The 25,477-nt window shown below is 36.4% G+C and overlaps 1 protein-coding gene across 10 annotated transcripts in view; it reads right to left on the bottom strand.

Moving 5' to 3' along the window:
* Positions 1-25,028, bottom strand: part of SEC31A (SEC31 homolog A, COPII coat complex component) — a 76,621-nt gene extending 51,593 nt beyond the window's left edge. For 6 of the 10 annotated variants that reach the window (XM_029944047.1, XM_029944063.1, XM_029944071.1 and 3 more), the window contains exons 1-9: positions 24,880-25,024; positions 13,500-13,582; positions 12,499-12,622; positions 10,722-10,920; positions 8,734-8,829; positions 7,707-7,847; positions 6,200-6,342; positions 2,739-2,838; positions 151-312 (exon numbers count right to left, since the gene is read on the bottom strand). In XM_029944047.1, coding sequence (XP_029799907.1) covers positions 151-312; positions 2,739-2,838; positions 6,200-6,342; positions 7,707-7,847; positions 8,734-8,829; positions 10,722-10,920; positions 12,499-12,622; positions 13,500-13,578 — 1,044 coding nt within the window. In that variant the 5' untranslated portion in view covers positions 13,579-13,582; positions 24,880-25,024. Of the gene's footprint in view, positions 1-150; positions 313-2,738; positions 2,839-6,199; positions 6,343-7,706; positions 7,848-8,733; positions 8,830-10,721; positions 10,921-12,498; positions 12,623-13,499; positions 13,583-24,879 lie in introns of all 10 variants that reach the window. The other 4 variants (XM_029944104.1, XM_029944112.1, XM_029944121.1 and 1 more) reach the window with 3 other exon arrangements.
* Between the last annotated feature and the right edge of the window lie 449 nt (positions 25,029-25,477).

Raw genomic sequence — 25,477 nt, 5'->3', positions numbered from 1 at the left:
ACAGGTTTTCAAGTCATACTCAAGAAATATTTTTATCACAACTATCCAATTAACCCATAGCCATTGATAGTAAAGTCATTTTCAAAATAATAACATGGTTTAAGATATTTTTCAATTGTTATGATTTAAAATCTTAATGCTTTCTATTACCTTGTCAACTTGTTTCTGCCTTAAGCCATCTGCACTCCCACCCATGATAGAATAAACACTGATTCGCCCATCAAAGGAGGCAGCAGATAAGACAGCAGGATTTCTGGGACACCACTGGATATCAAAGCACCACTGTGTGTTGGTGGGAAGTTCATATAACACCTAAGCAACAACAAAAAGTCAGAAAACAGTATAGCCACTTTACATCCATTATGATGATCTATTATGATAGAAATAAGAATGCTTGTTCAAAGTTTTGATCAGATTTAGAATAAGTGCGTATAAAAACTATGGTTTTCCTGTTTTTATTGAAATGGTAGTAGTGGGTGCATCTGAAAGGCCAGAAAAATCTATTATAGTCAGCTTGTTAAACTCAAAGATAATGGTCTCCTGCCCAACTGTTCTTGCTTGCCAAGATGCAAACAACCATATTTAGAATATTTGAAGATCAAATTTAAAAAATAACCTCAAGACGGAAGAATTCTCTGAGAAATCTGGCTACTACTCAAACAAAACCATGTATACAGCGTTCTTATTACTGCAAAATGGAAACAGATTCAGCATAAACAGTTTTCTTTAAAAAGAAAAACTATGGAAAAACTATTAAAAATATTGCTGATATAAAACATTTACAATGTAATAATTACTGCTTACTCAAAGTTAGTGTGATGGTAACTGATGCCTATGGGAGCAAAGGTTTTATGGTTTGAAGAAGTCAAATTGTCTTAAATTTGACTCAGACAAAAAACATTTTGAATGTTTTTATTTTATAAGAAAACAGAATTAAGCAAAAATGTATTTAGCCTGCTCATCTTTAGGGTTTAAGGTTGATAAGACTCACAGGTTCGTGTTTGAATCACTCTTCTATTCCTAATTTGCATTTGAATAAAAATCTACTAAATTTTTTAGTTGTAGCATGGACTAAAAGTTTATTCCTTCAAAATATAAGCACACACAACTAATCATATAATTCATTTAATAACATGAATAAGAGGAATATTAGAGTAACTTCCATGATTCTGAATTCATTTGGGAAGGCACAGAATCAAATGTAAGATTTTATTATTTGGTCTATAAATCATATGAGGCAAAACCTACCATTTTCATTTTCTTCTCTTATTTCCTCTAACTTTTAAAAAATTTTTTGAGAGAAAGAGCACGCGCTCATTAGCAGGGGAAGGGCAGAGAGAGAGGGAGAGAGAAAATCACAGCAGGCCCTGTACTGCTGGTGCAGAGCCCGGCATGGGCTTGAATTTACGAAATGTGAGATGATGACCTGAGCTGAAACCAAGAGACGGATGCTTAAGTGACGGAGACACCTCGATGTCCCTAAGTCCCCTAACTTTAATGTTTCTATATTCTCACAGATATCACTGCATCTGAAAATTTTAAACCACAAATTAAATAACAAAAGTGCTAGTTTCTATTTTAATATTATAGATTTAATATTATAGATTAAAACCTATGAAGATATTCTTACATTTGCTAGCATTCCATCAGAGTAACTAGCAAAACACGTTCAATAATCTATCTTAATTATAAAAGTTGAAAGGCTGTAATTGCTATCTATGGTCTTGATGGGTTAAATAGATGATGGGGATTAAGAAGTATACTTTGTGATAAGCACAGGGGGAGGTATGAAAGTGTTGAATTAACATATTGTACACTTGAAACTAATATAACACTGGATGTTAGCTAACTGGAATTAATAACTTGAAAAAAATAAATCTATCGTCTCATCCCCAATACTGAAAAAGAGGGAAATAGTTCATTCAACTAAGAAAAATAATTTTTAAAATAGTTAAGACTTTTTAACCCATTAATTTAATCCTAAGCAATTAAAAGCAATTAAGTTTTATTTTATGACACTTATATTTAATGAGGGGTAAAATTTCCTACATCTAAATTTCTATGGGTAGGACATGTGACAAATATTATATTGTGAAGTATTACATTCCTGCTGTATAGTTCAGAAGAGAGACTGAAAACATACATCTACTGCGGCTCCTGGGTGGCTCCAATTCTTGATACTGGCTCAGGCTGTGATCTCACAGTTGTGAGTTCAAGCCCTGAGTCAGGCTCCATACTGAGGCTGGAGTCTGCTTAGGATTCTCTCTCTCTCTTCCACTCCCTTGTGCATGTTCTATCTCACTCGAAATAAATATTAAAAAACAAAACCAAACAACAAAACCCATGCATTTACAAAAGAATCTTCAGAAAAGGTCAAGCTGGAAATAGACTCAAACCTTGATAACTCTTCCTTTGAAGATACCAATTTTCAGAGATCTCATGTTAAATAAATCAAGCCAAGCATTTCTGAGTGTAGGTAAACACCGTTTATTGGAAATGGGGGGTGGGAGGTGATTAGCAATTTCAGATATAGTATTTCAATGGCTGATTTTCCTAGAAGAAACACCTCAGCTTACTATTCCTGATTAAAATCTCTGCTAGATTAACATTTCACACATACCTCCATCTTGTGTCCTTAATTATAATAATGCATTAAAGAATCCATTAGGAAAATTTCTTATTCAACTAGAGATAAAATTATAGTGGCTACCAGTCTGAGAAACATTTCCTCCCCATACCTCTCCTGTGTTTGGGTTGGAGCAGAGAATCTTAGCATCTTTTCCACAGCTCAGCAACAATTCAGGATCTGCCATACTCCAAGCAATTGCCAAAATCCCCCTATAAAAAACACAAGGTGAAGACATTTTTAATCTCGAGAAAACCAAGTCTCCAAGTGAGGCTTTGGAGACACATACTGCTAACAGAAGTATATTTTCATATAATCTTTCTAGAAAACAATTTAGGAATGTATATGTTCTTTGATCACTGAAAAGATATTCAATAAATATCCTCTCAGAATCAGGGAAATACTGTATAGGAAAAGAACTCAAATTGTTTAAGATTGCTGTTCGTTTCCAACATTGTATTTTTTAAAAGTTAAAATCGGGGTGTCTGGGTGCTTCAGCCAGTTAAGTGTTCAACTTTGGCTCTGGTCATGATCTCATGGTTTGTGAGTTTTGAGTCCTGCATCGGGCTCTGTGCTGAGAGCTCAGAGCCTGGAGTCTGCTCAGATTCTGTGTCTCCCTCTCTCTCTCTGCCCCTCCCCCACTCATGTTCTGCCTCTGTCTCTCAAAATTAAGTAAACATTAAAAATTTTTTTAAGTTAAAATCTTTGTAAAAATTATAAGGACAGTATGATGTACAACTTTATATTCCTCATCCTGACTCACTGATTTGGCCACATTTACTTAATGAGGTTTTCTCTCTCTCTTTATATATATATATTGACCACTTGAGAGTTAATTGTAGATACTATGACATGTCAACCCTACACTCATCTCTGAGGATATGAACATTCTCCTAGGTTGCCATAATGTAACTACATACTGAAAATATTTATTATTTATATGTAACATTTAAAAATATATAGCCCATATTCAAATTTCTATAGTTATATTAATAATATACTTTATAACTGTCCTCTCTTTAGAACCTAATCATGCGAGTCAAGAATTTCAAGGCATGTCAAGAATGACTTTGAAAGAAATCCGTACAAATTTAATATCACATTTTAAAGATCTTTTAGGTTCTTGCTAAGTATTAAAGACAAAAATATCACAGAATTATTGAGCTGGAAGAGATCTTAAAGACCCTTTGATGTAACTCTTACATATATCAGAAGGAGAAAATTGAGATATTAAAGAGTTGATTAGCTCCTGGCACTCAGAATGGTTTTCTGTCTTGCTAAATTATGATCACTCCTAAAAATGGCAGTAGAATAAAGTGTTAAGAGCATGGATTCTGGGATCAGAAGGTTTGGGTTGGAAGTAAGCACTTGAGTAGTTATGTGACGTAGGCCAAGTTTACCTTGCTGAGTTTCAATTTCCAATTTGTAAAATGGGTTAACAGTATCTGCACCATAGGTTTGTCATGAGAATTAATCAAACTAACATTTAAACTGTACATTTTACATGTTATATAAATGTTACTTGTCTTCCCACCATAATATAAATTCCCCAAGGGCTGGGATTTGTGTCTGATACATTACTCAGTCTTATTACAGTGCTTGAAACACAGTACATGGTCAAGAAATATATGTTAGGGGCACCTGGGTGACTCAGTCGGTTAAGGGTCTGACTTGGCTCTGGTTATGATCTTGCGGCTTGTGGGTTTGAGCCCTGGGTCAGGCTCTGTGCTGACAGCTCAGAGCCTGAAGCCCACTTCAGATTCTGTGTGTCTCTCTCTACCCCTTCTCTGCTTCTTCTCTGTCTCTCTCAAAAATAAATCAACATTAAAAAAAAAAAAGATGTTTTAAATGAGCGAATAAAAACTTACCTAACAAAACTTCTCAGAATCATCTCTTCCTTACTAAAAGCTGACTGAAGCATAACATATGAATAGGAGTACATTTTTAACTGGACTCATCTCCTAAAGCTAAAGGAGAGGTCACAGACTTTAAGACTTCTCCCAGGGGAGGAATAGGTACTTAAAGCTTTAGTCTATATATCCCTAAATAGGAAAGAAAGCCCAAAAGTACTTAGAAAACACTACAGCTAGCTAGCTAGGTTGCTTGCTTTTTTTACTTCCTTACTTATTTTGGGGCTCCTGGGTGGTGGCTCAGTCTGTTAAGAGTCCAACTTTGGCTCAGGTCATAATCTCGAGGTTAGGGAGTTCAAGCCCCCACATTGGGCTCTGTGCTGACAGCTCAGAGCCTGGAACTTGCTTCGGATTCTGTGTCTCCTTCTCTCTCTGCCCCTACCCTGCTCACACTCTCTCTCTCTCTCAAAAATAAATAAACATTTGGGGAGCCTGGGTGGCTCAGTCAGTTAAGCATCCGGCTTCGGCTCAGGTCATGATCGAACGTTCATGTGTTTGAGCCCCATATCGGGCTCTGTGCTGACAGCTAGCTCAGAGCCTGGAGCCTGTTTCCGATTCTGTGTCTCCCTCTCTCTCTGCCCCTCCCCGCTCATGCTCTGCCTCTCTCTATCTCAAAAATAAATAAAACACTAAAAAAAAAAAAAAGATAAAAATAAATAAACATTTAAAAAATTATTTAAGAAAAGACTAGTTCCTTTTAATGTTTTTTAATGTTTATTTAATTGAGAGAGAGAGAGAGAGAGAGAGAGAAAGAGAGAGAGAGAGAAAGAACAAGGGGCAGAGAGAGAAAGACACAGAATCTGAAGTGGTTTCCAGGCTCTGAGCTGTCAGCACACAGCCCGATGCAGGGCTTGAACTCCCTAACCGCGAGATCATGACCTGAGCCAAAGTCGGACTCTTAACAGACTGAGCTACCCAGGCGCTCAGGAAAATAACTATAACATTAAAAGGGATTTATTTCTTGTTTAAAACCATGGAACAGATATGTATAAATCTCCAAACACCTGAATATCAATGATAGGATATGTGCCAAATTACCAATTAAATTTAATGCTACCGAAACTCATACAAGTAATTTCTCACATCTTTTAATTTTTTTAATTTTTATAGATTTTATTTCATTAAAGTAATCTCTATACCCAACATGGGGCTCAAACTCCATAACCCCAAGACAAGAGTCGCATGCTCTACCCCTCTCACATCTTTTTTGGGGATCTGCCCATTTATTAAAATTAAAAGCAGAACAACCCACCTATCTTCTCAAAAATGGTTTTAAATTAAAACAAAAACTTAGAAATATAACAAACTTTTCAATTGTTGCTTGTAATTGAATGTTATGGAAGATTCTTCATAAGCAATGATGACCGTAATAAAGGTCAAGTTGTATAATGTCATGAGTGGTCCCCAAATGCTGTGATATACTGGAAGTATTATGGGAAGTAAGTTGTGGAAAATCGTGTAACACATTTTTGTACTGTTACGAATTTTTGAGAACAGAAAATGAGATGACTATTGCTTCAAATAAAACCCATTTTACTCTTTTACAGGATAGAGACAAAGTAGATTCCTTAATTTAAAAATAATTATCTGATAATTCAAAATAGTAAGTAAATATGTTTCTACAAATAAATAACTCAAGCTGCGTAGAGGAACAGCATGATACCTGGCGTGGTTTTCCAAGACGCGGAGGGGAGAGGAAGCAAAGCGAAGATCCCACATCTGAACCACTGGTAACCTATCGTCCTCAGAGGCAAGGACCATCTGAGTCGCAACATCAGGGTGCCACGCCAGCCCAGAGCAATGCATCTGCAGATAGTTAAGGCTCACACTGTATCAATCCTATTACTTTATGAAGAGCCAAAATGAGCTTGAGGAATACGCCTTTGTTGAAACAAACAGTAGAAAACATCAGCTCAGGCTTCGTTTATTTAAGGAAAAAAAAAAAAAAAAACCCAACTTAAAACTATCAAATTTTGAACCTGACAAGTATCTCTAGAGCCTGCATTTGGAGATGTCAAGCTATGATGCCTCTTTAAAATTATTAAATTTTACTAAACAGTCTTGAAACAGTAGTTTTAAAGTAAAAAGCTAAATGTTTTCAATTCATCCAGCTATTCAATACATATCACCATTCTGGATCAGAATAATTCTGTACCAAAAATGAGTTTACCTGTCAAAATTGTAACTAGGGGAAAAGTTTTATATAAATTTAAAATTTAATACTTCCAGAAAAATGAAAACTTATAAAAGATTATAATAACAAAAAACACCACATCTTTTCTCTATTTTATAAAAAAAAAAAAAATCAAGACAAAATGCCCAAAGCAACAACTACCATTTAAATTTTCACATGGAATAAATTTACATTTATTATTGAGAATTACTTGGAAGTTTAGATCCTATTAAGTATTCCAGAAGATGACTGAAATGAGTATTATACGCTTTATTCAACTAAAACCTGTTTTAAAATTCCTAATTCAAAAAAAAAAAAAAATTCCTAATTCATTAGAAAACAATACCCTGAAGAAATATTCTTCTAAATAGTTTTTTGTTGTTATTGTTAAATTATACAAAGTATCCTCAGATTTAGGCAAACTTATTTCTAAAAATATCAAACTAAATAATGTAATTAAAAACAAACAAAACAAGGCCCTAAATTAGGTCTAAATTATTTTATAGCATACTATAACATAGTATTAAGGAATTTGTAAGGTAAAAAATTTATACAGCTACATCTACTGGGCAAGTGGGAGAATATTAGTTCACTTTAGCAATACTTAACGAGAGGAGGTGAAGCCAGGAGTTGAGAAACTACAAGTTCACAGTCACACAGTTACTAGCAAGAAAAATCTGTGCATTCTAAAGAAAGGTAAAAATAAAATGTTGCTATAATGCTTTGAAGCAGCTAATAAAGTAAAAACAATCAGTATATCATGGAATAATCTATTGAATTAATAATCTCTCCCTTCATTATTAATAATATCCAACATGGTTTATTGGAAATTTTATTATTTTCCCCAAGGAAAAATCTTCTCATTCCAACATGATTGGCCCATGAAAAGATAGGATTTGGTTTATCAAAATCTGACTTGCTGTCAACACGACAAACAATATAGAAATACCAACAGCAGAAACGTAACACGTTTGTTGCAAATCAGTCATATGCTTACCCTGTTACTGTGGTCACTGACTTTAATGATCGGCTCGTTTTTCCTAAGATCCCACACAGTGGCCCGGCCACTGGGACTGGCTGACGCTAAAATATGCTGGACTTGTCTGTTCCACGCGATGCAGCTGATGTCCTCTGGGGGCTAAAAGGACAAAAACTACTAAAACCCATTTCTCAATGACGGTCAAATTTAACTATAAAATCTGATTCTTCTTTTCAAAAAAGGATTAATTAAAATCTGCCCTATTCATTCCACAGATTTTTTATATTCATAAGTTCTCAATATATGCAACTTAGAGCTCATATATATGCCATTTCAAGTATTTTACCTTGTTTAATACTGTCTCATTCACCAGGCATTTATTAATTTCCTGCTATCAATCAAGCACTTTTTCTTTATTTTGCAACTGCCACAAGGTAGATAACTACAAAGTAGACGTTGATCATATGACAGACAATGAGGGAGAACCAAAGTTACAGCCTAGACCACTAGAAGAATATCTTTATAAATAGTAGATCATATGCTACCATCACACTACCTCTAAGATTACTAAAATGTGGGGGCCCATTTTAAGATAAACTTCAAGGAGGCAAGTGGACGATTGTTCTCTCTTAACTTATTAGAAATAACACAGGAAAGCAGTTGAGTTGCTTTTTTAAAAAAAGTAAGTTTCCTTTCTACTCTATGATTTTTATTCTACGGTTGGATATTGTCAAAATACTATACAATGCAAAATACTATATATAATACTATCTACAATATCAAAGACTTGTCTCTTCTATTCACTTCTACATGTTGAGTATATGAAACAGTATCTGGTGGTAGGCGCTGAATAAATCTTTGCTGTTGAAGGACTCATTGATACCTTGAAGAAACGCATTTACTAATTATTGTACTACACCTAAGAAAAATCAGTACAACTAAACATTGATTTTTTTAAACAAAAATATTTTGCATGAAAAAAATGAAGTTAAGTGTTAAAGAACTGATTTTGGTTCTTTTGATTACACCCAAATCAACACAATACCTGTGTTTTGGCTCCTGGTGTCATTGGAGTTGCGAAATTATTGAGATCCCAAATGTAGATTTCAGATTCATTAGCACCAGAGGCTACCAGATTAGTCTGCAATAAGAAATAATGAATCACTGATCAGGATTTAAAAATAATTAAGAGAACTCAGAATAACTGTTCAGAGATGGAAAGATCTAGGAGCTTTAGGGCACACAACTTTTCCGTTGAATTAAAAAACCCAAAATCATGAATTCCTAAATATTCTGCATAATAACCTGAAACTGCAATAGTTTTTTAGAGAAGTATATTATAAAAGGTAATATATCTACTGACATAACAAGACATTAAAAAAATAGTTATATGGATAAATTCCTAACCAATCATGCAACCATATGGAGATTCTCATTTGTGCATCCCTAGAAGGGGATGATTATGAAACACAAAAACAGACAAAACCAATTATTGTTTTCAGAATAATAACTGAATCCTAAAATAATGACATCTATTTCCAGATACCACAAAGCCAGCTTCTGGAGCCAGACCAATACAGGGCTAGAAAAATCTCTTGTATTATTTCTAGTTCATTTACATTCAACCTTGTTCTGGGTGGCAGTATTTCTAGGTTATCTCTGTTGTATACCTTAAGGGTCAGAAAGACCCTAAAACTGTGACAAGAAGTACAGGAAGATAATGAGTTTCATATATTGACTCTCATCCTTCATTATTCACTCTTATAAATTCTCCTCTATCAATCAACATTTAACTATGGAAACAGGGATTCTGTGGTTGTAGCCACCTATAATACAAGACACTAACCAATAATCAGCAGTTGTTTAATTAACCAAAGAACTAGCTATCTGACCTAAAGAGTAGGTACATAAACTATAGAAATGAGGTTCAGGTTTCTGTATTTCTCTACTCTAAGTATTTATTTATAACATTTAAGAAAAATAACTATGTTAAACCTTTTTTTTTTAATTAGAGAGAGAGAGAACATGAGCTAGGGAGAGGCGCAGAAAGGGGGAGAGAGAGAGAGAGAAAGAAAGAGAGAAAGAGACTTAAGCAGGGGTCACACTTAGCATGGAGCCCAACTCAGGGCTCAATCCCAGGACTCTGGGATCATGACCTGAGCCAAGATCAAGAGTCAGACATTCAAGCCATTCAGCCACCCAGGAACCCCTATTTAAACTTTCTTAGGATACCATTCATGTTTTGGGGCACCTGGGTGGCTCAGTCAGTTAAGTGGCTGACTTTAGCTCAGGTCATGATCTCACAGTTCATGGGTTCAAGCCCTGCATCAGGCTCTGTGCTGACAGCTCAGAGCCTGAAGCCTGCTTCTGATTCTATGTCTCCTTCTCTCTCTGACTGTCCCCCATTCACGCTGTGTCTCTTTCAAAAATAAATAAACGTTAAAAAAAAAAGATAACATTCATGTTTTGGTTGTTATCCTCTAGTATCCCTATTAACTCAAGATCTTTACTAACCAATATATCTATGTAATTAATATTCAGTAATGTTTATGATGACAACAGAAGAATGACTTTTGTCTATTATATCTGCACTATATTTGTGTATACTTCTAATTATTTGATAGAGCAGTAATCTCCGTCATGAACATAAAGTTTTTCAATTAATATAACAGAGGATTAACCCAGATGCCACACCACTAGTCTAATGCTGAATTACCACAGACTTTAAAAAGACATTGTTTCCAACCTCTGGAGGTCCTAAAGTTTAAAAAATATCATCAGATGGCATTACAACTCCAGACTTGTAGAATTAAACCCAACAGCCTTATCCCGTCCATGGAATTATTATCATTTACCCTGATCCCACCTCTGAATCCTCCCTTCTTCAAAAAAAAAATACACTCGTTCATCAACCTGCACAGGCACACATTTTTAGCTTTCAAATTTTAAGACTGAGGCACAGTAGATTCATATCCTTATTTTAAATAAGCAGCCCATATCTCAAGAATTATGAATAAACGGCAAAAGCCTAACCTGGAAAATATTCACATCCAAGGCTCTTACTGGGCCGGTATGCTTGTCGTTTTGGGCAATCACAACTTCCTTGTCTCCAGCTATAATTTTAGAAGGATCATAAAGAATAATATTTCCATTTTCACCACCTGCAATCAAAACTCCAGAGACATTTCCTTTGGAATCCATCTTATGAGGCCCCCAAATCAACTTGTGGTACCTTTAAGAGAAAAGGAGTAAATGACTCATTTTTAAAGTCAAGTATACAAAAGAATTTGAAATTATATACTTAATTCAATGTTTTCATAAATAATTTAAAAATCCTGCTTTTCCTCTATTCCTGGTAACTTGGTGAAATGGCATTTTAGTTTTTATTTGTATTCATACATGCGTATTTAATTTTATAATTTTAAAGAGTAAAAGCTTTTTGGTAGGGGTAATACAGTGTCACAAAGTATACCTGATTTGTGTGGCAAAAGATAGGGGCTTAAGAACAGTTTTACCATTTAGAAACTGTGAGACCCTGGGCGAGTTACTTAATCTTCCTAAGCTGCTTTTAGTTCCTCTGTAAAATAGAGCTAATCAACCATTTCCCTTAATATTGTTTGATTACAGAAGTACTCACTGACAAGTGGTCTGTTAAATAGTAAAGATGTTAAAGGCTTTAGATGACATTTTCTTTATATATATATATATATATATATATATATATATATATATACATATATATATATATATTTAAAGTTTACTTATTTAGAGAGAGACAGAGACAGAGACAAAGAGAGAGGGAAAAAAAAAACAGGGGAGAGGCAGAGAAAGAAGAGAAAGAGAATTCCAAGCAGGCTCTGTATTATCAGCATGGAGCCTGACATGAAGCTCAATCTCATGAACTGTGAGGTCTCACCTGAGCCAAAATCAAGAGTCAGACACTTAACCCAGGTGCCCCTGAAATTTTCTAAGAAAAGTAATGTATTACAACAGTGAAAAAATGACATCAAAATTATGTCTATTATGACAAGTGCCCCTACTGGTGGAGAATAAAAGATGATAGTTTGACAAGGAGATGAAATATGAAGGTGGCATATGTATGCAGTGACACAAATGGTGATGTGTATGAAACCGGATAGACAAAGTGCATCTGAGGCTCCCGTCACAGAGGGAGGACTCTGAGGATGAGAGTTCCCTGGGGACTCCATCACCAAAATCAGCCAAGCTACTGAGACCATAAAGCATACTTTACTACTCAGATGGAAAGGGTTCTTTTTCTGCATTACAGTAGGATGTTAAGCACTTGGAAAGGCGATCCCAATAACTACTGTATCAAAAATCATGTCAACAAAAATCTCTGTGAAATACGTATTTAAATAAAAATGTCTTTTACTTCCATAGAAATTCACTCATATAGGGAGGGAGAGAGGCACACCATGAGACTCTTAAATACAGAGAACAAATTGAGGGTGGATGGGGGGGGTGGGGAAGAGGGAAAAATGGGTGATGGGCATTGAGGAGGGCACCTGTTGAGATGAGCACTGGATGTTGTGTGTAAGAGATGAACCATGGGAATCTACCCCCAAAACTAAGAGCACACTTTACACACTGTATGTTAGCCAATTTTACAATAAATTATATTAAAAAAAAAGAAATTCACTCATACACTTTTGGTCAAAGTATTTCATGCTATTAATGGTATTCCTTGCAGTTTCTAATAATAATCTATTTATAGATAAATTAGGTATCAACCACAATATAATAATCATAACCATAAATAATGTGAATTTAAGATTAATCAACTTCATACCTGTGAGACGAAGAGAAAGTGGCACAAGATTTCATATCCAAGGATGGATCAGAAAGGTCTAATTCAAATATCTCAAGAGAGGCACTGGTACTAAATGTTGCATCCAATTGCTGAGCAGATGTTCCTGAAGAAAATACATTTATGGTGACTACACATGCAAAAATAAAAGACTTAGAGAAAACCACACAAAACAGAAACTAGATGCATGGTTTTCAATGATCTCACTTATGACTGCTGCATTAATGACTGAAATCTCAGGGTATGTGCCGCTGAGCAGATGCTGAAATCACTACAGCAATGAGATTCTGACACAAGGCCTGGAGATAATGCTTCTAAGAGTGGGTAGTGCAGATAATTTTTTAAACATGTAGATTTCTTTTTTTTAATTTTTAATGTTTATTTATTATTGAGACAGAGAGAAACAGATCATGAGTAGGGGAGGGGCAAAGAGAGAGGCTTCTGTGCTGATAGCTCAGAGCCTGACATGGAGCTTGAACCCACAAACTGTGAGATCATGACCTAAGCTGAAGTCGGACACTTAACCACCTGAGCCATCCAGGTGCCCCAACATGTAGATGTTTAAAAAGCTCTCTGTAAACAGTCCCATTATTTACAATATCTGCTTACAGACAAATGATGTAACTCTTTTTATATAAGAATGCTAGCATCAAAGTTGTTATTCATTCAAATTGATACTTTTTAACATGTAATCTATTGTGCTTAACACTAGAAGAATAAAGATGAAAGAATTCTTATGAAATGGGGAAGACACTATAGATGAAACATATTACGATTAATGCTATGATGAACAAGGTGCTGAGGAAACAGCGGAAGGTCACTGAACTCAGTTCACAAGGAGGATGGAGGTAACCCGCTAGCGAAGGAGAGGCTTTCTAGAGGAGATGAAGCTTAAAATAAATCTGAAAAGGACCAGTATGAATAGGCAAATGTGGAAAAGAAGAAATAAGTGACTTATACTATGTTCTCTCTGTTGAACTTACCTGTAGCTAGGTAAATGGGATGATTCTGGGCAGGGCTCCAGGCCTGCATGGCCGTACGGTCTACTTCCTTTAACTTCATCCTGCTAAAGAGAATGTTTTATATAGAAATAAACTGAACATGTAACAAAACATAAACATTTTTTACATAGAAAGACACTTAACTAATCACCACATCATTAGAATGTTCAAGTGCCAATAAATCAAATTGGTTTCAGTATCATTTGTTGGGAATGTTCGGTATTAGAAAGAAGAAAAACTTGTTAAATTATATTGAGACAAATATAAGGCTTTTCAAATTGTTTACAAATTACAGTCCTTCAACTGAAAAATCAGCCGGAAAAAAAATCCAACACAGAGTAGTATGGGAGGGATTAATTTTGTTACACAATATACTTCTCAGGTGAGGATGAGCAGGGGTCAGAGAAGGCACACAATAAACAAGATACATCTTCTGAAAGCAGGATCACTAAGTGACAAGAGCAGTTTTAGAAATTAATTTTAAATTAAAACAGGCTGATTACAAAGAAAAATATAGTAACACCACAGATTTTAAAGATAAGTTTAGCAGAAAGCCGGTCACTCTAAGTTACAATTTCAAATACTGCTAGTTTATGCATTCTCTGTTAAAGTCATTCGGTAGAAAAATAGTGTGCTGTACTTTAAAAAAATTTTTTTGCTATTGTACATAAATACATCACATGGCACTCTATTCCACTGTAAGATGGACCATGATTTACTTACTTGGTCCACTACTAGTGAACACTGGAGTTGTTTTTAATCTTTTGCTATTTTTACAAACGATCCTTAAATAAATAGCCATATGTGCATGTTATTCTGTTCATGGGCCAGGATAGCTATAAATGTCCGGAAGCAAAACTGCTGGGTTAAAGATAAAGGCAATTCTGGGACATGTGGATGGTCAGTTGGTTAAGTGGCGGACTCTGGATTTTGGCTCAGGTAACGATCTCAAAGTTTGTGGGTTCATGTTTGAGACCCGCAATCGGCTCCTCGCCTGCTTGGGATTCTCCCTCCTTCTCTCTGCCCCTCCCTCACTCATGCTCACTTTCTCTCTCTTTCAAAAATAAATTTTAAACACTTAAAAAGAGGGGCGCCTGGGTGGCTCAGTCGGTTAAGCGTCCAACTTTGGTTCAGGTCATGATCTCGCAGTTTGTGGGTTCAAGCCCCACGTCGGGCTCTGTGCTGACAGTCCAGAGCCTGGAGCCTGTCTTCGGATTCTGTGTCTCCCTCTCTCTCTGCCCCTCCCCTGCTCATGCTCTGTCTCTCAAAAATGAATAAATGTTTAAAAAAAAAAACTTAAAAAGAAAGATAAATGCAATTATAACACTGGTTATTGTCAAATTGCTCTCCATAATAACTATACCGTTTCACACCCTCTATTGCCTTAGGAGAGTAACACTTTTAGATTTTTACGAATGATAGATGAAAAATGTTTACTCTTAAGTAGTTACAATTTGTATTTCTGATACCATAAATAATGTTGAGCATCTTTTTACAAAGTTATGGGTCATCCATATTATACCTTTTCTTGTTTATTCTTGTCTATACTACTTGCCTATTTTTCTGAGTTGTCAGACTTTATTTTTTTAATTTTGATTACGATTTTTTTTTACCTTTCACAAGATTTTAATTTTTTTAAATGTTTATTTATTTTGAGAGAGAAAGAGACAGCATGAGCAGGGGAGAGGCAGACAGCAAGGGAGATAGAGAATCCCTCAAGCCTCAATCCCATGAACTGTGAGATCATGACCTGAGCCAAAATCAAGAGTTGTACACCTAACCAACTGAGCTAACCAGGAGCCGCAAGATTTTGATTTTCTTAAAAATAAATTTTATTTATCAAAGCAGTTTCAGGTTCACAGAAAAATGGAGTGAAAAGTCTAGAGTTCTCACATACCGCCCTACCTTATCCTCCACCCCAGCCTTTCCCACCATAAAACTGTCCTGTACCACAGCAGTACATCTGCTACAACCAACCTCTATTGGCCTATTACTATCAAACAAAGTCCATGGTTTACTTTAGGGTTTACTCTTTGGGTTTTCTATGGTTTTTTTTTTTTAATGTTTTTATTTATTTTTGAGAGAGAGAGAGAGAGACAGCATGAGCAGGGGAGAGTCAGAGAGAGAGGGAAACACAGGATCTGAAGACAAGGTCCAGGCTCTGAGCTAGCTGTCAGCACAGAGCCCGACGCAGGGCTCGAGCCCACAAACTGTGAGATCATGACCTGAGCAGAAGCCAGGTTTAACCGACTGAGCAACCCAGGCGTCCCTATATGGGTTTTGACAAATGAATAATGACACATATCCATCCACTCACAGTTACAGTATCATTCACAAGTTTTCCTGACCTAAAAATTCTGTGTTCCACTTCTTTATCCCTCTCTTCTCCCCATTCCTCCTCCTCCTTCCTGCTAACCACTGATATCTTTCCTCTCTTCATACTTTTGCCTTTTCTAGACTGTCATTTAGTTATAATTATGTAGTACGTAGCCTTTTCAGACTGGCTTCTTTCACTTAGCAACAGGGCACTTAAAATTCCTGTGTTTTTGTGACTTGATAACTAATTTCATTTTATCACAACAAAATATTCCATTGTATGGCAGTACCATGAATTAGTAGTCACATTTACCATTTTTTAAAAAATGGTGTCTGAATTTTAGTTAATCACAAAGGCTTTCTGTATGCCAACGTTATAAAGAAATTCACCCATATTTTTCTTCTAAGCAAATTCATTTGTGGCTTTTCATTTAAATTTTGACTCAGGTCCTGGAACACATCCTGGTATACAGTGTATGTTCATAGTTTATTTTTCTTATTACAACAAAACTATTTATTAAAAAGTCTACTTTTTCCTACTAATTTTAAGATGATCACTTTTATCATGCACTAAGTTCCTATATTTAGGTTTATATTCCTATAGGTATTATGACATAGGTTAGGATCTACATTCCTATATATACGTAGGCTTATTTCTGGATGTCCATTTTAAAAATTAAAAATAATAATAAATTTATGGAGAAACCGATATAATACAGAATCTTCCTAATAAGAATATGATGCCTTTTAAGTCTTCTTTTTTTAATCTTTATTATTTTAAGCTTTTTGACATTTTGGGTTTGTTTACTCCTAAGTATTTTATCTTTTGGTTTGTTTATAAATGTGGCTCACCTCCATCCCACTCCTGTCACACAGACTGTCTTCCTGTTATTGTTATACAAAGGCTTATAGTATTTGTACTACCATATTAAACAGTAGCAGTAACAGTGAGATTTCTTGTTCCTTTCTTTAGTGAAAAAGCCTACTATATCACCATGGAGCAGGACTTTAGGATTTGAAATACACATACATATCCATGTATAGATGTAAATGTATATAATGTAAGGAAAATTAGCCATCGATTACTGTTTTATTGAATGCTATTTATAAAGACCAGGTATTAAATTCTGTCAAATGCTTTCCATTAGGTATTCAGAATAAACATACATTCTTCTTCTTAGGTCTACCAATAAAACAAATTATACTAACATATTTCTTAATATGGACCATCTTTTTGCACCCTGAATAAACTTCTCATGGTGTATTATACTAATGCATTACTAGATTGCATTTGTTTAATAGAATTTTGCTGCTAGAGTTGTGAGACTGAGTCTATTCTTCTTTCATGCAATCTTCGTCAGGTTTTGATATCAATGTTATGCTTGTGTCATAAAAAAACTAGTTTTCCTTCTTTTTCTATGCTCTGAAACAGTTTCAATAGCAGCATTGGAATTTCTGGTTCTTCAAAGATTTAGCAGAATTCTCTCATGAAACATCTGGGCCAGGTACTTTTGAAGGTCTTCTATGGATATTGATCTATTTGAATTTCCTTTATATAACGTCATTTTTGTAAATTATATTTTCCTATGATAATCCCTTAATTTTTTTTAGATTTTCTCATTTCAGACTTGAACAACAGAGACTCATGATTCCTTTAATTTATGCTATTTATAGTTATTTAATACATATATTTGTGTTTTGTTTCCCTCTACCCTCCTCTTAGTAACTGATTAGCTTCGCTGGTGACTTGTTTATTTTCAAACAGCCAGTTTAACAGTTCTCTCTTTGGTTTTCTAGTTCATTAATTTCCTTTATTTGTATTAATTCCTTCCTTCTACCTTCTTTTCATTTACTTAGATCTTTTTCTAATTTTCTGAATGAAATGCTTAACCCACTCATTTTTATTATTTACTTTTTACTGGTATGTATTTAAGGCTTTGAATTTTTCTCTGAGTAATGCTTTAGCTGGATTACATGTATTTCTTGTATTTTCATCACTATGGTCATCTATATAATTTACAACTTCCATTTGTAGTCTCCACTGATCCAAGAGTTGAATGAATTTAATATCCAAGTGGAGGGGCCTTTTACTGCATTGTGTTCTTCCCATAGCATCCCTCATTTCTAAAGAAGTTTTCTTTGGGGCTTATATAGAAGGTTTTGTAAATGTTTCATGGGATCGAAAGAGAACAGATACTCTGTTTTCAGGATCAAGTTCAATATATACTAATCAAATCTACCCTACTGACTTAATTGTTTAGGTCGTCTACAGCCTTACTGTTTTTCCATTTGATCTGTCCTGGACAAAGAACAATGCATTTGTGCTTATTTTTCCTGGTATCACCTAAAAGTTGCTTTGTGAAAGTCACTTTGTTATTTAACACATAGTTATTTGGTTGACAGGTATGCACAGTATTAAATGTTCACTGTCAAATACACATTTATAGCTTTGTAAAGTATTGCTCTTCATCTTAAGACTTTGGGCCTGAATTCTACTTTATCTCATAATAAGACCAATACCAGGTGCACCTGGGTGGCTCAATCAGTTAAGTGCCTGCCTCTTGATTTCGACTCAGGTCATGATCTCGCACTTTGTGGGATTGAGCCCTGTGTTGGGCTCTGCACTGTCAGTGCAGAGCTGCTTGGGTTTCTCTCTCTCCCTCTCTCTCTCTCTCTCTCTGCCCCTCTCCTGCTCACGTTTCATGTTGGCTCTCAAAAATAAATAAATAAATAAAGAGAGATTGTATGGGAGTGAGGGAGTGAGGCGGAGAAGAGAGAAAGAAAGAGCAGGAATATCCCAAGCTGAGCATGGAGCCCCGTATGAGGCTTGATCCCATGACCCTGTAATCATGACCTGAGCCAAAAATTAAGTCAGATGCTCAACCAACCGAGTCTAGGTGCCTCTGCCCTTTTCAACCTTGAACCACTTTGTTTTCACTGGGTGTCTTCAATACAGAAAAAAAAATCAGATTTTGCTTAGTGATCCAAGTTGAACATTTTTCAATAGATTAGCTAATAAGGCCATATAAAATTTACTGATATAAATTTTTTTCCTGATTTGACAGATATGCTTGCTTAGTTCTACATTATTTTGCTATGTTTGGTTTTATAATTTAGAAAAATACTTTCCCTAGTGTCCCTACTTGTGTATTTATAATTTTTCTGATAATTAGGATGACCTGTATTTTTGTTCTCATAAGTATTTATGGTTCTGTCTTAATAATTTAAAACAATATTATCTAGGGGTACATGGGTGGCTCAGTCAGGTAAGTGTCTGACTTCGGCTCAGGTCACGATCTCATGGTTCATGAATTTGAGCCCAACATTGGGCTCTGTGCCGATAGCTCAGAGTCTGGAGCCTGTCAGATTCTGTGTCTCCCTCTCTCTCTGCCTTTCCCCCACTCACTCTCTGTCTCTCAAAAATAAATAAACATTTAAAAAATAAACAATATTATTTAGTGCCATTAATGCTTTATTTCTTTCCACAGTAATTACTGTGACCACTAATGAAATCAATTTTCATAATCTGACTTCCCTCTTGTACTACAGTTATAGTCAATAGTATTATCTTTCTCAGTGTTTACCTTTGTACTGTTAAATATGCTTATTACTCGACTAGCTGACTTGTCAGCTTTAAATAATGTCCTTTGACTCCCAGCAATTACAGATGAGGCAACCCATAAAAGTATTTTGCCTCCAATTTTTCCCTACTTCCCACTTCTCAATTTTTTTAAGTTTTATAACCAATTCCTACATTATCTGATATTTAACATATACACCTATTCTTTCTTCCTTATTCTTACTTTTGTTTTAGTCTCAGGTTTCTAGTTAAATATATCCAATGCTCTCCAAGAGTACTTATGCCACCTTTCTCACTCATTTCTAGAAAATAAAGTTCATCCTCCAAACGTTTCCTTATGAGGGCCTTAGCCTAACAGTATGCTCTGTGTCTTACGTGTTCAAATTGTTTATACATGAAGGCCATTTTACAGATGATAAAAATGAAAGCCCAGTAAGATTAAATAATTTATACATGCTGGCAAGGGGCAGAGCCAAAATTGGAACTCAGAAGTTTACTTCCAAGTGTGCAAGCTCTTACTTGTTACCTTAACTAATTCAGGTATTCAATTTTAATCACAGAAGGCATACTAACATTGAGAAGAAATAATGACAAAACAAGGACACTGTTTTGGCCAACAGGAGGACAATGAGAGAAGAAATGTAATTTAGAAACTGTGTTAGGTTAGGCAAAAGTGGATTAGAAGGTTGTATCATGTGGTTAAAACTAGCAGAGCCTCTGGAGTCAACACCCGATTTGAATATTGGCTGTGCTACTTATGATTCTTGGGACACACTGTTTAACCTCTCTGAGCCCCATTTGTAAAACAGGATAAGAGACTACTTCATGGGATGGCATGCGATTTAAATGCGATAATATATATTAAAATACAAGGCCAAACACAGTGCCCAACACATAGGTTAATATGAGTTTTAATATGCTAACTACTTTTTAAAATTATTACTATCATGAGACTAGCCAGGAAAACTATACATCTAGTTTCCAAAGACTATTCTGGAAAAAAAAAAGGCAGAAAATCTCAATTTTCTAAGAAGTGAAAAAGAGGCCTATTTTCTATATACAAATTGCCCTCTTCCTCTCAGCCAACTGTCTTTAAAAACAAGTTCAAGTCCCAGCTCCTTCATGAAAACTACCCTCATGATCCAATATACAATAATCTAAATAATCTCTTAACTGTTGACACCACTTTAAGTGTTTATTAATAAGTATCTTATTCTATCTTAACAAAACTTTACAACCTTCTATTTTTACCTATTGTTACATCTTTTTCCATTGTCTCTTAACCAACTGTTTTATATGTCATCTTGCCCCACTAACTAGACAAATAATGTCTTTTTTAATCAAATATTACAATTTTTACCCTTTCTGGCCTCAAAATTGATTAGCACAGGGTAAAGTAGCTAGAAAGTTTTGCTTGTTTAATTTTAAATGTTTATTAAGGAAATACAAAAAGACTGATAAGCGAGAAAGATTACTTTCTGGTAAAACGTTTACTTTTTATTTATTTTTATTTTTTTTATTTTTTATTTTTTATTTTTTAAATTTTTTAATTTATTTTTGATACAGAGAGAGACAGAGCATGAAAGGGGGAGGGTCAGAGAGAGAGGGAGACACAGAATCAGAAGCAGGCCCCAGGCTCTGAGCTAGCTGTCAGCACAGAGCCCGACGCGGGGCTCGAACCCACGAATGTGAGATCTGACCTGAGCCGAAGTCGGAGGCTTAACCGACTGAGCCACCCAGGCGCCCCAAACGTTTACTTTTTAAATTCTTACGTGTTTAAAGGAAAAAAATAACTTCAATAATTTTAACTTTTCTTATTTAAAAAACAGGGAGGGGCACATGGGTAGCTCAGTCAGACTTTGCATCAGGGTCCATGAGTTTGAGCCCCCTGTTGGGCTGTGTGCTGACAGCTCAGAGCCCTCAGCCTGCTTTGGATTTTGTGTCTCCCACTCTCTCTCTGCCCCTCCCCTACCTACACTCTGTCTCTCTCTAAAAACTAAATAAATATCTAAAAAAATTTTTTTTTTAATCTAAGAAAATATTGTTAGGGTAAAAGGAGGTTTTATAAAATATAATAATTTCTAAAGGTGAAAACAAAACAACCATGTATATTTAAAAAAAACTGAACAGAACTACAGTACATCTAAGAGCAAAGGTATAACAGAATACCTAATTCACGAACACTTAGTTAATGTGTAACATTTACTAAAAGAGAAAGAGACAAATTCACAAGTACATAAAATGGTGAAGTGGGAATTCAAAACATTTATAAAAGTCTATTTCTTGTCCTCAGTACTCAATATTCCACTAGATACAGTTCCACTTATCCACTTGTACTGAACACAAGGCTTCAATACCAACTGCTTTTTTTTTTCTTCAATCACTACAATAATGGCCTGGAACTACCTTACACCGTCTGAATCTAATTAAACAAAAATACTATAATCTACCCATCCCAATCATTCTTAAAACATCAAGAATACTATGAAAATACAGCTTGCATACTTCCTTTCCTTAGAAATGACCATTTAGTTGTAACTAATTTCTTGAATATCTGAAGGCTTAGATTTAACCAAGTGTACTTCCCAAGCAAAGACTTGCTTTAAAAGCTTTGTGCAATTTTTTTCCAATATCAAATGTGATTAGAATTTATACTATGTAGACTTAGTTCACTCAAGACCATTTTACACAGAACAAAATAATTCTGATAATACAATAAAAATTGTGAGGAGAGTGCTTGCTCACCTATGACATCTATAAGACAGAATTTATGGCATAGCAGTTTAGGGTATGGAGTCTGGAGCCAAACCTCAGTTTATTTTTTAATTTTTTTATTTTTATTAAAAAAATTTTTATGTTCTTTTAATTTATTTATTTTTGAGAGAAGAGAGAGACAGCACAAGTAGGGGAGGGTCAGAAAGAGAGGGAGATACAGAATCAGAAGCAGGCTCCAGCCTCTGAGCTGTCAGCACAGAGCCCTATGCGGGGCTCGAACCCACAAACCATGAGATCATACCTGAGCCGAAGTCAGCCGCTTAACCAACTGAGCCACCCAGGCGCCCTGCCAAACCTCAGTTTATATCCCAGCTCCACCGTGTCTTAGGCTCTGTGTGTCTTAGCTACCCATTTGGTAAAATAAGTATAATAAAAGTATGTATAAGAAGGGATGCTGTGAGAATTAAAGGAGGCATTACACAGAGGCTTGAGAACAGTGCCTGGCACATAGTAAATCCATGCCTATAAATGCCAGCTACTGCAAAAGTCACAATTTAAAATGTGTATCCCAATGAATCTTCAAGAATACACCTACTGAAGAAAAATTTGTGTTCCAGACTAGAACTCTTTTTTTTTTTTTCGTCCAAGTTTCTCCCCACAACATGCACATAGTTAAATGCATGCAAGTAAGTGGAAGCTTTTTTCTTTCTGCTCATTTTTTAATTCCTAATTTTGTAAAGCAATACTAAACTCCAACAGTACTGTTTTCTAAAAAAAATACCAATCTTACAATGTTACATATAGAGATGACCCATACTTCAGAAAGTAAGAAGTAGAAGAGTTTATGGACATGGAAACTCTCTCAAACCAGGAATACAATCCCTAGTTGGCACTGCCTTTAGTAAAAATCCATTTGTGAGTAAATATCTCATTATGGATGGGCAAATTTGTTCTAGAGGATCACTGTTATCAATGTTCTAGGCTCATTTCACTTAACCAAAAATCACATCAAAGAACCAACTGTGTGTTGAACTAAATGGTGTCGTGCTTACCTAGAATCTAATAAATAAAACCTTTTGAGCTAAAATTAACCTAAGAATGACAACATTCCTGGGGTGCCTGGGTGCCAGTTGGTTAAGGGACCGACTTCTGCTCAGGTCATGATCTCATGGTTTGTGGGTTTGAAACCCGCATCGGGCTCTGTGCTGACAGCTCAGAGCCTGGAGCCTGCTTCAGATTCTGTGTGTGTTTCTCTCTCTCTGCCCCTCCTGTACTTGTGCTCTGTCTTTCTCTCTCTCTCTCAAAAATAAATAAAACATTAAAAAAAATTTTTAAAGAATGACATTTTTAAAAACACTGTAAAAATCAATTTAATAATACCACTTAAGAATTTTTAAGCTTCATGAAATTATATAGAAAATTCTGTGTGTGTGTATTTTTTTTTTAAATAGGCTTCATGCCCAGTGTGGAGCTCCACACAGGGCTAGAGCTCACCGCCTTGAAATCAAGACCTGAACTGACATAAAGAGTCAGACACTTAACCAACTGACCCACCCAGGAGCCCCTGAGTAGGGCATTTTTCTAGGAAGGTATTCCAATACTTTCATCAGGTTCTTAAAAGGGATTGAAATTCCAAAGAATTAAGAATCGCTACTCTTTACAGTTACAAACTTCTTTTTTATGTTATTAGTTTCAAAACCAACCTGCTTACATAAAGTTAAGCAATATAATTCCAAATCCATTCCAGTGTCACATTTCCCAAATAACCTTGGACGTACAAAAACACTTCCAAGTTACTCAAAAGTTCTTAAGGGTCTACAAATCTTCCCCAGGTCTATTTTACTCAAGAGAAAACAAAGAACACAGAAGAACCACTAAAAAAAGATGGGTAAACTTCAGCCAATCCCCGATCAGTATGTACAGAAAGTGTAGGTCGGACGGTAGGATACAAGAGCTAGGCTCTAACTATTGATTGAATAGTTACAATTGGCAACAAACACAATCACATTTCAGTCTTCTGTAGCTAGGAAAGGCAGTTTTGGAGATATATCACAGACCATCACTGCAACTTCAGAAAGACCTATATAAAATTAGTTGCTTGAGCTCACATAAAAGTTCATAATGCCCACAAACACACGCAATATTTTGATTTATTTTTCACCTGCCCTGTAATTTAATCTCTCATCATAATAACTTATTAGCAAAAGCATACAACACTTTTAAAGATTTCCTTCGAGGTACAGACAGCAATTGGCGACAAGCCTTAAAATAATCCAATCCTGGTTCAATGACAGTAGCTTCAGTGAAAAACCTGAGTCTTTAAACCTGGCAATAGTTCAAATACATACAAAAAGATCACAACCAAACTAAAATGAATCAAAATGATCCCGAGGTTTGCTTCCTTCCCTCGCCCTTGGGGCCTGCACCTCTTTGTGCACAAGGGTGTGAGGGTCTTCTAACCTCAGACCCCCGTTACCGGACTTGGCACGACACCCTGTCGCAAGCCTCAGGACAGCTCCTGCACAGCAGTGGAAACGTTGGCGGATGTGGATCGGCGCGATCCCCGTAGCAGCCGTGACGCCAGGCGTTGTCCCGACGGGCCCGAAACGAAGATCAGGGACGCGCCGCCACCACAGACTGGGCCGCAGGCTGACGGGGACCAGCGGAGACCGATGCCGCGATCGTAGCTTTCGCCTTTGCCTCAAGGCCCGAAGGCCGACGAAGAAGACAGGGAGGAATAGGAGGACATACCTTGTGGGGACCCTCGGCGATCGGTTCCTGCGTTAGCGCGACGCCCGTCGGACTCTCCCAGCATTCGCGGCCACTCTCCTCCCGCCCCAGAGCCACCTCCACGTTCCGCTTCAACGTGGCAGCCACAGCCCCTCCCAGGCTGCTAGCTGACGCTTCCGGGAGCGACGCCTCGCACCGCCCACTTCGGCGCGCTCCTGGCCACGGCACTTCCGGGAGCGGTGGCAGGCGGGTGTGGGGAGCGTAGGGGTGGCGGGACCTGGGCGCCTTTGAGTCTGGGCGGACCGGTCCTCAGGGGCTGCCTACAGGGCGCGGTTGCGGTGAGCCGGGATAAGCGAAATGGAAACAAAACAAAACAAAACAAAACAAAAGCTCCTGCTGTGCTGGGTGTAGCGATCTTTTCGAGGAACGGCCGAGGCCTGTAGGAACGCCACGTAGCTCTAGTCCTTGAGACGTCGGCAGCCGCCGCGACACTACCAACGCCGGACAAATCACGTGGAAATCGGGCTGCAGGACCCTAACTGCAGTAACTATTTTTGATTGGGTTCTAAAAATTGTGTTCTTGGTTCGACTGTTGCTTTTGAGGGCTTCCAAACCAAAT

The sequence above is a fragment of the Suricata suricatta genome, chromosome 1 (assembly GCF_006229205.1).
Source record: "Suricata suricatta isolate VVHF042 chromosome 1, meerkat_22Aug2017_6uvM2_HiC, whole genome shotgun sequence".
NCBI classification, from domain to species: domain Eukaryota; kingdom Metazoa; phylum Chordata; class Mammalia; order Carnivora; family Herpestidae; genus Suricata; species Suricata suricatta.
This window is presented reverse-complemented; position numbering and strand designations above follow the sequence as displayed.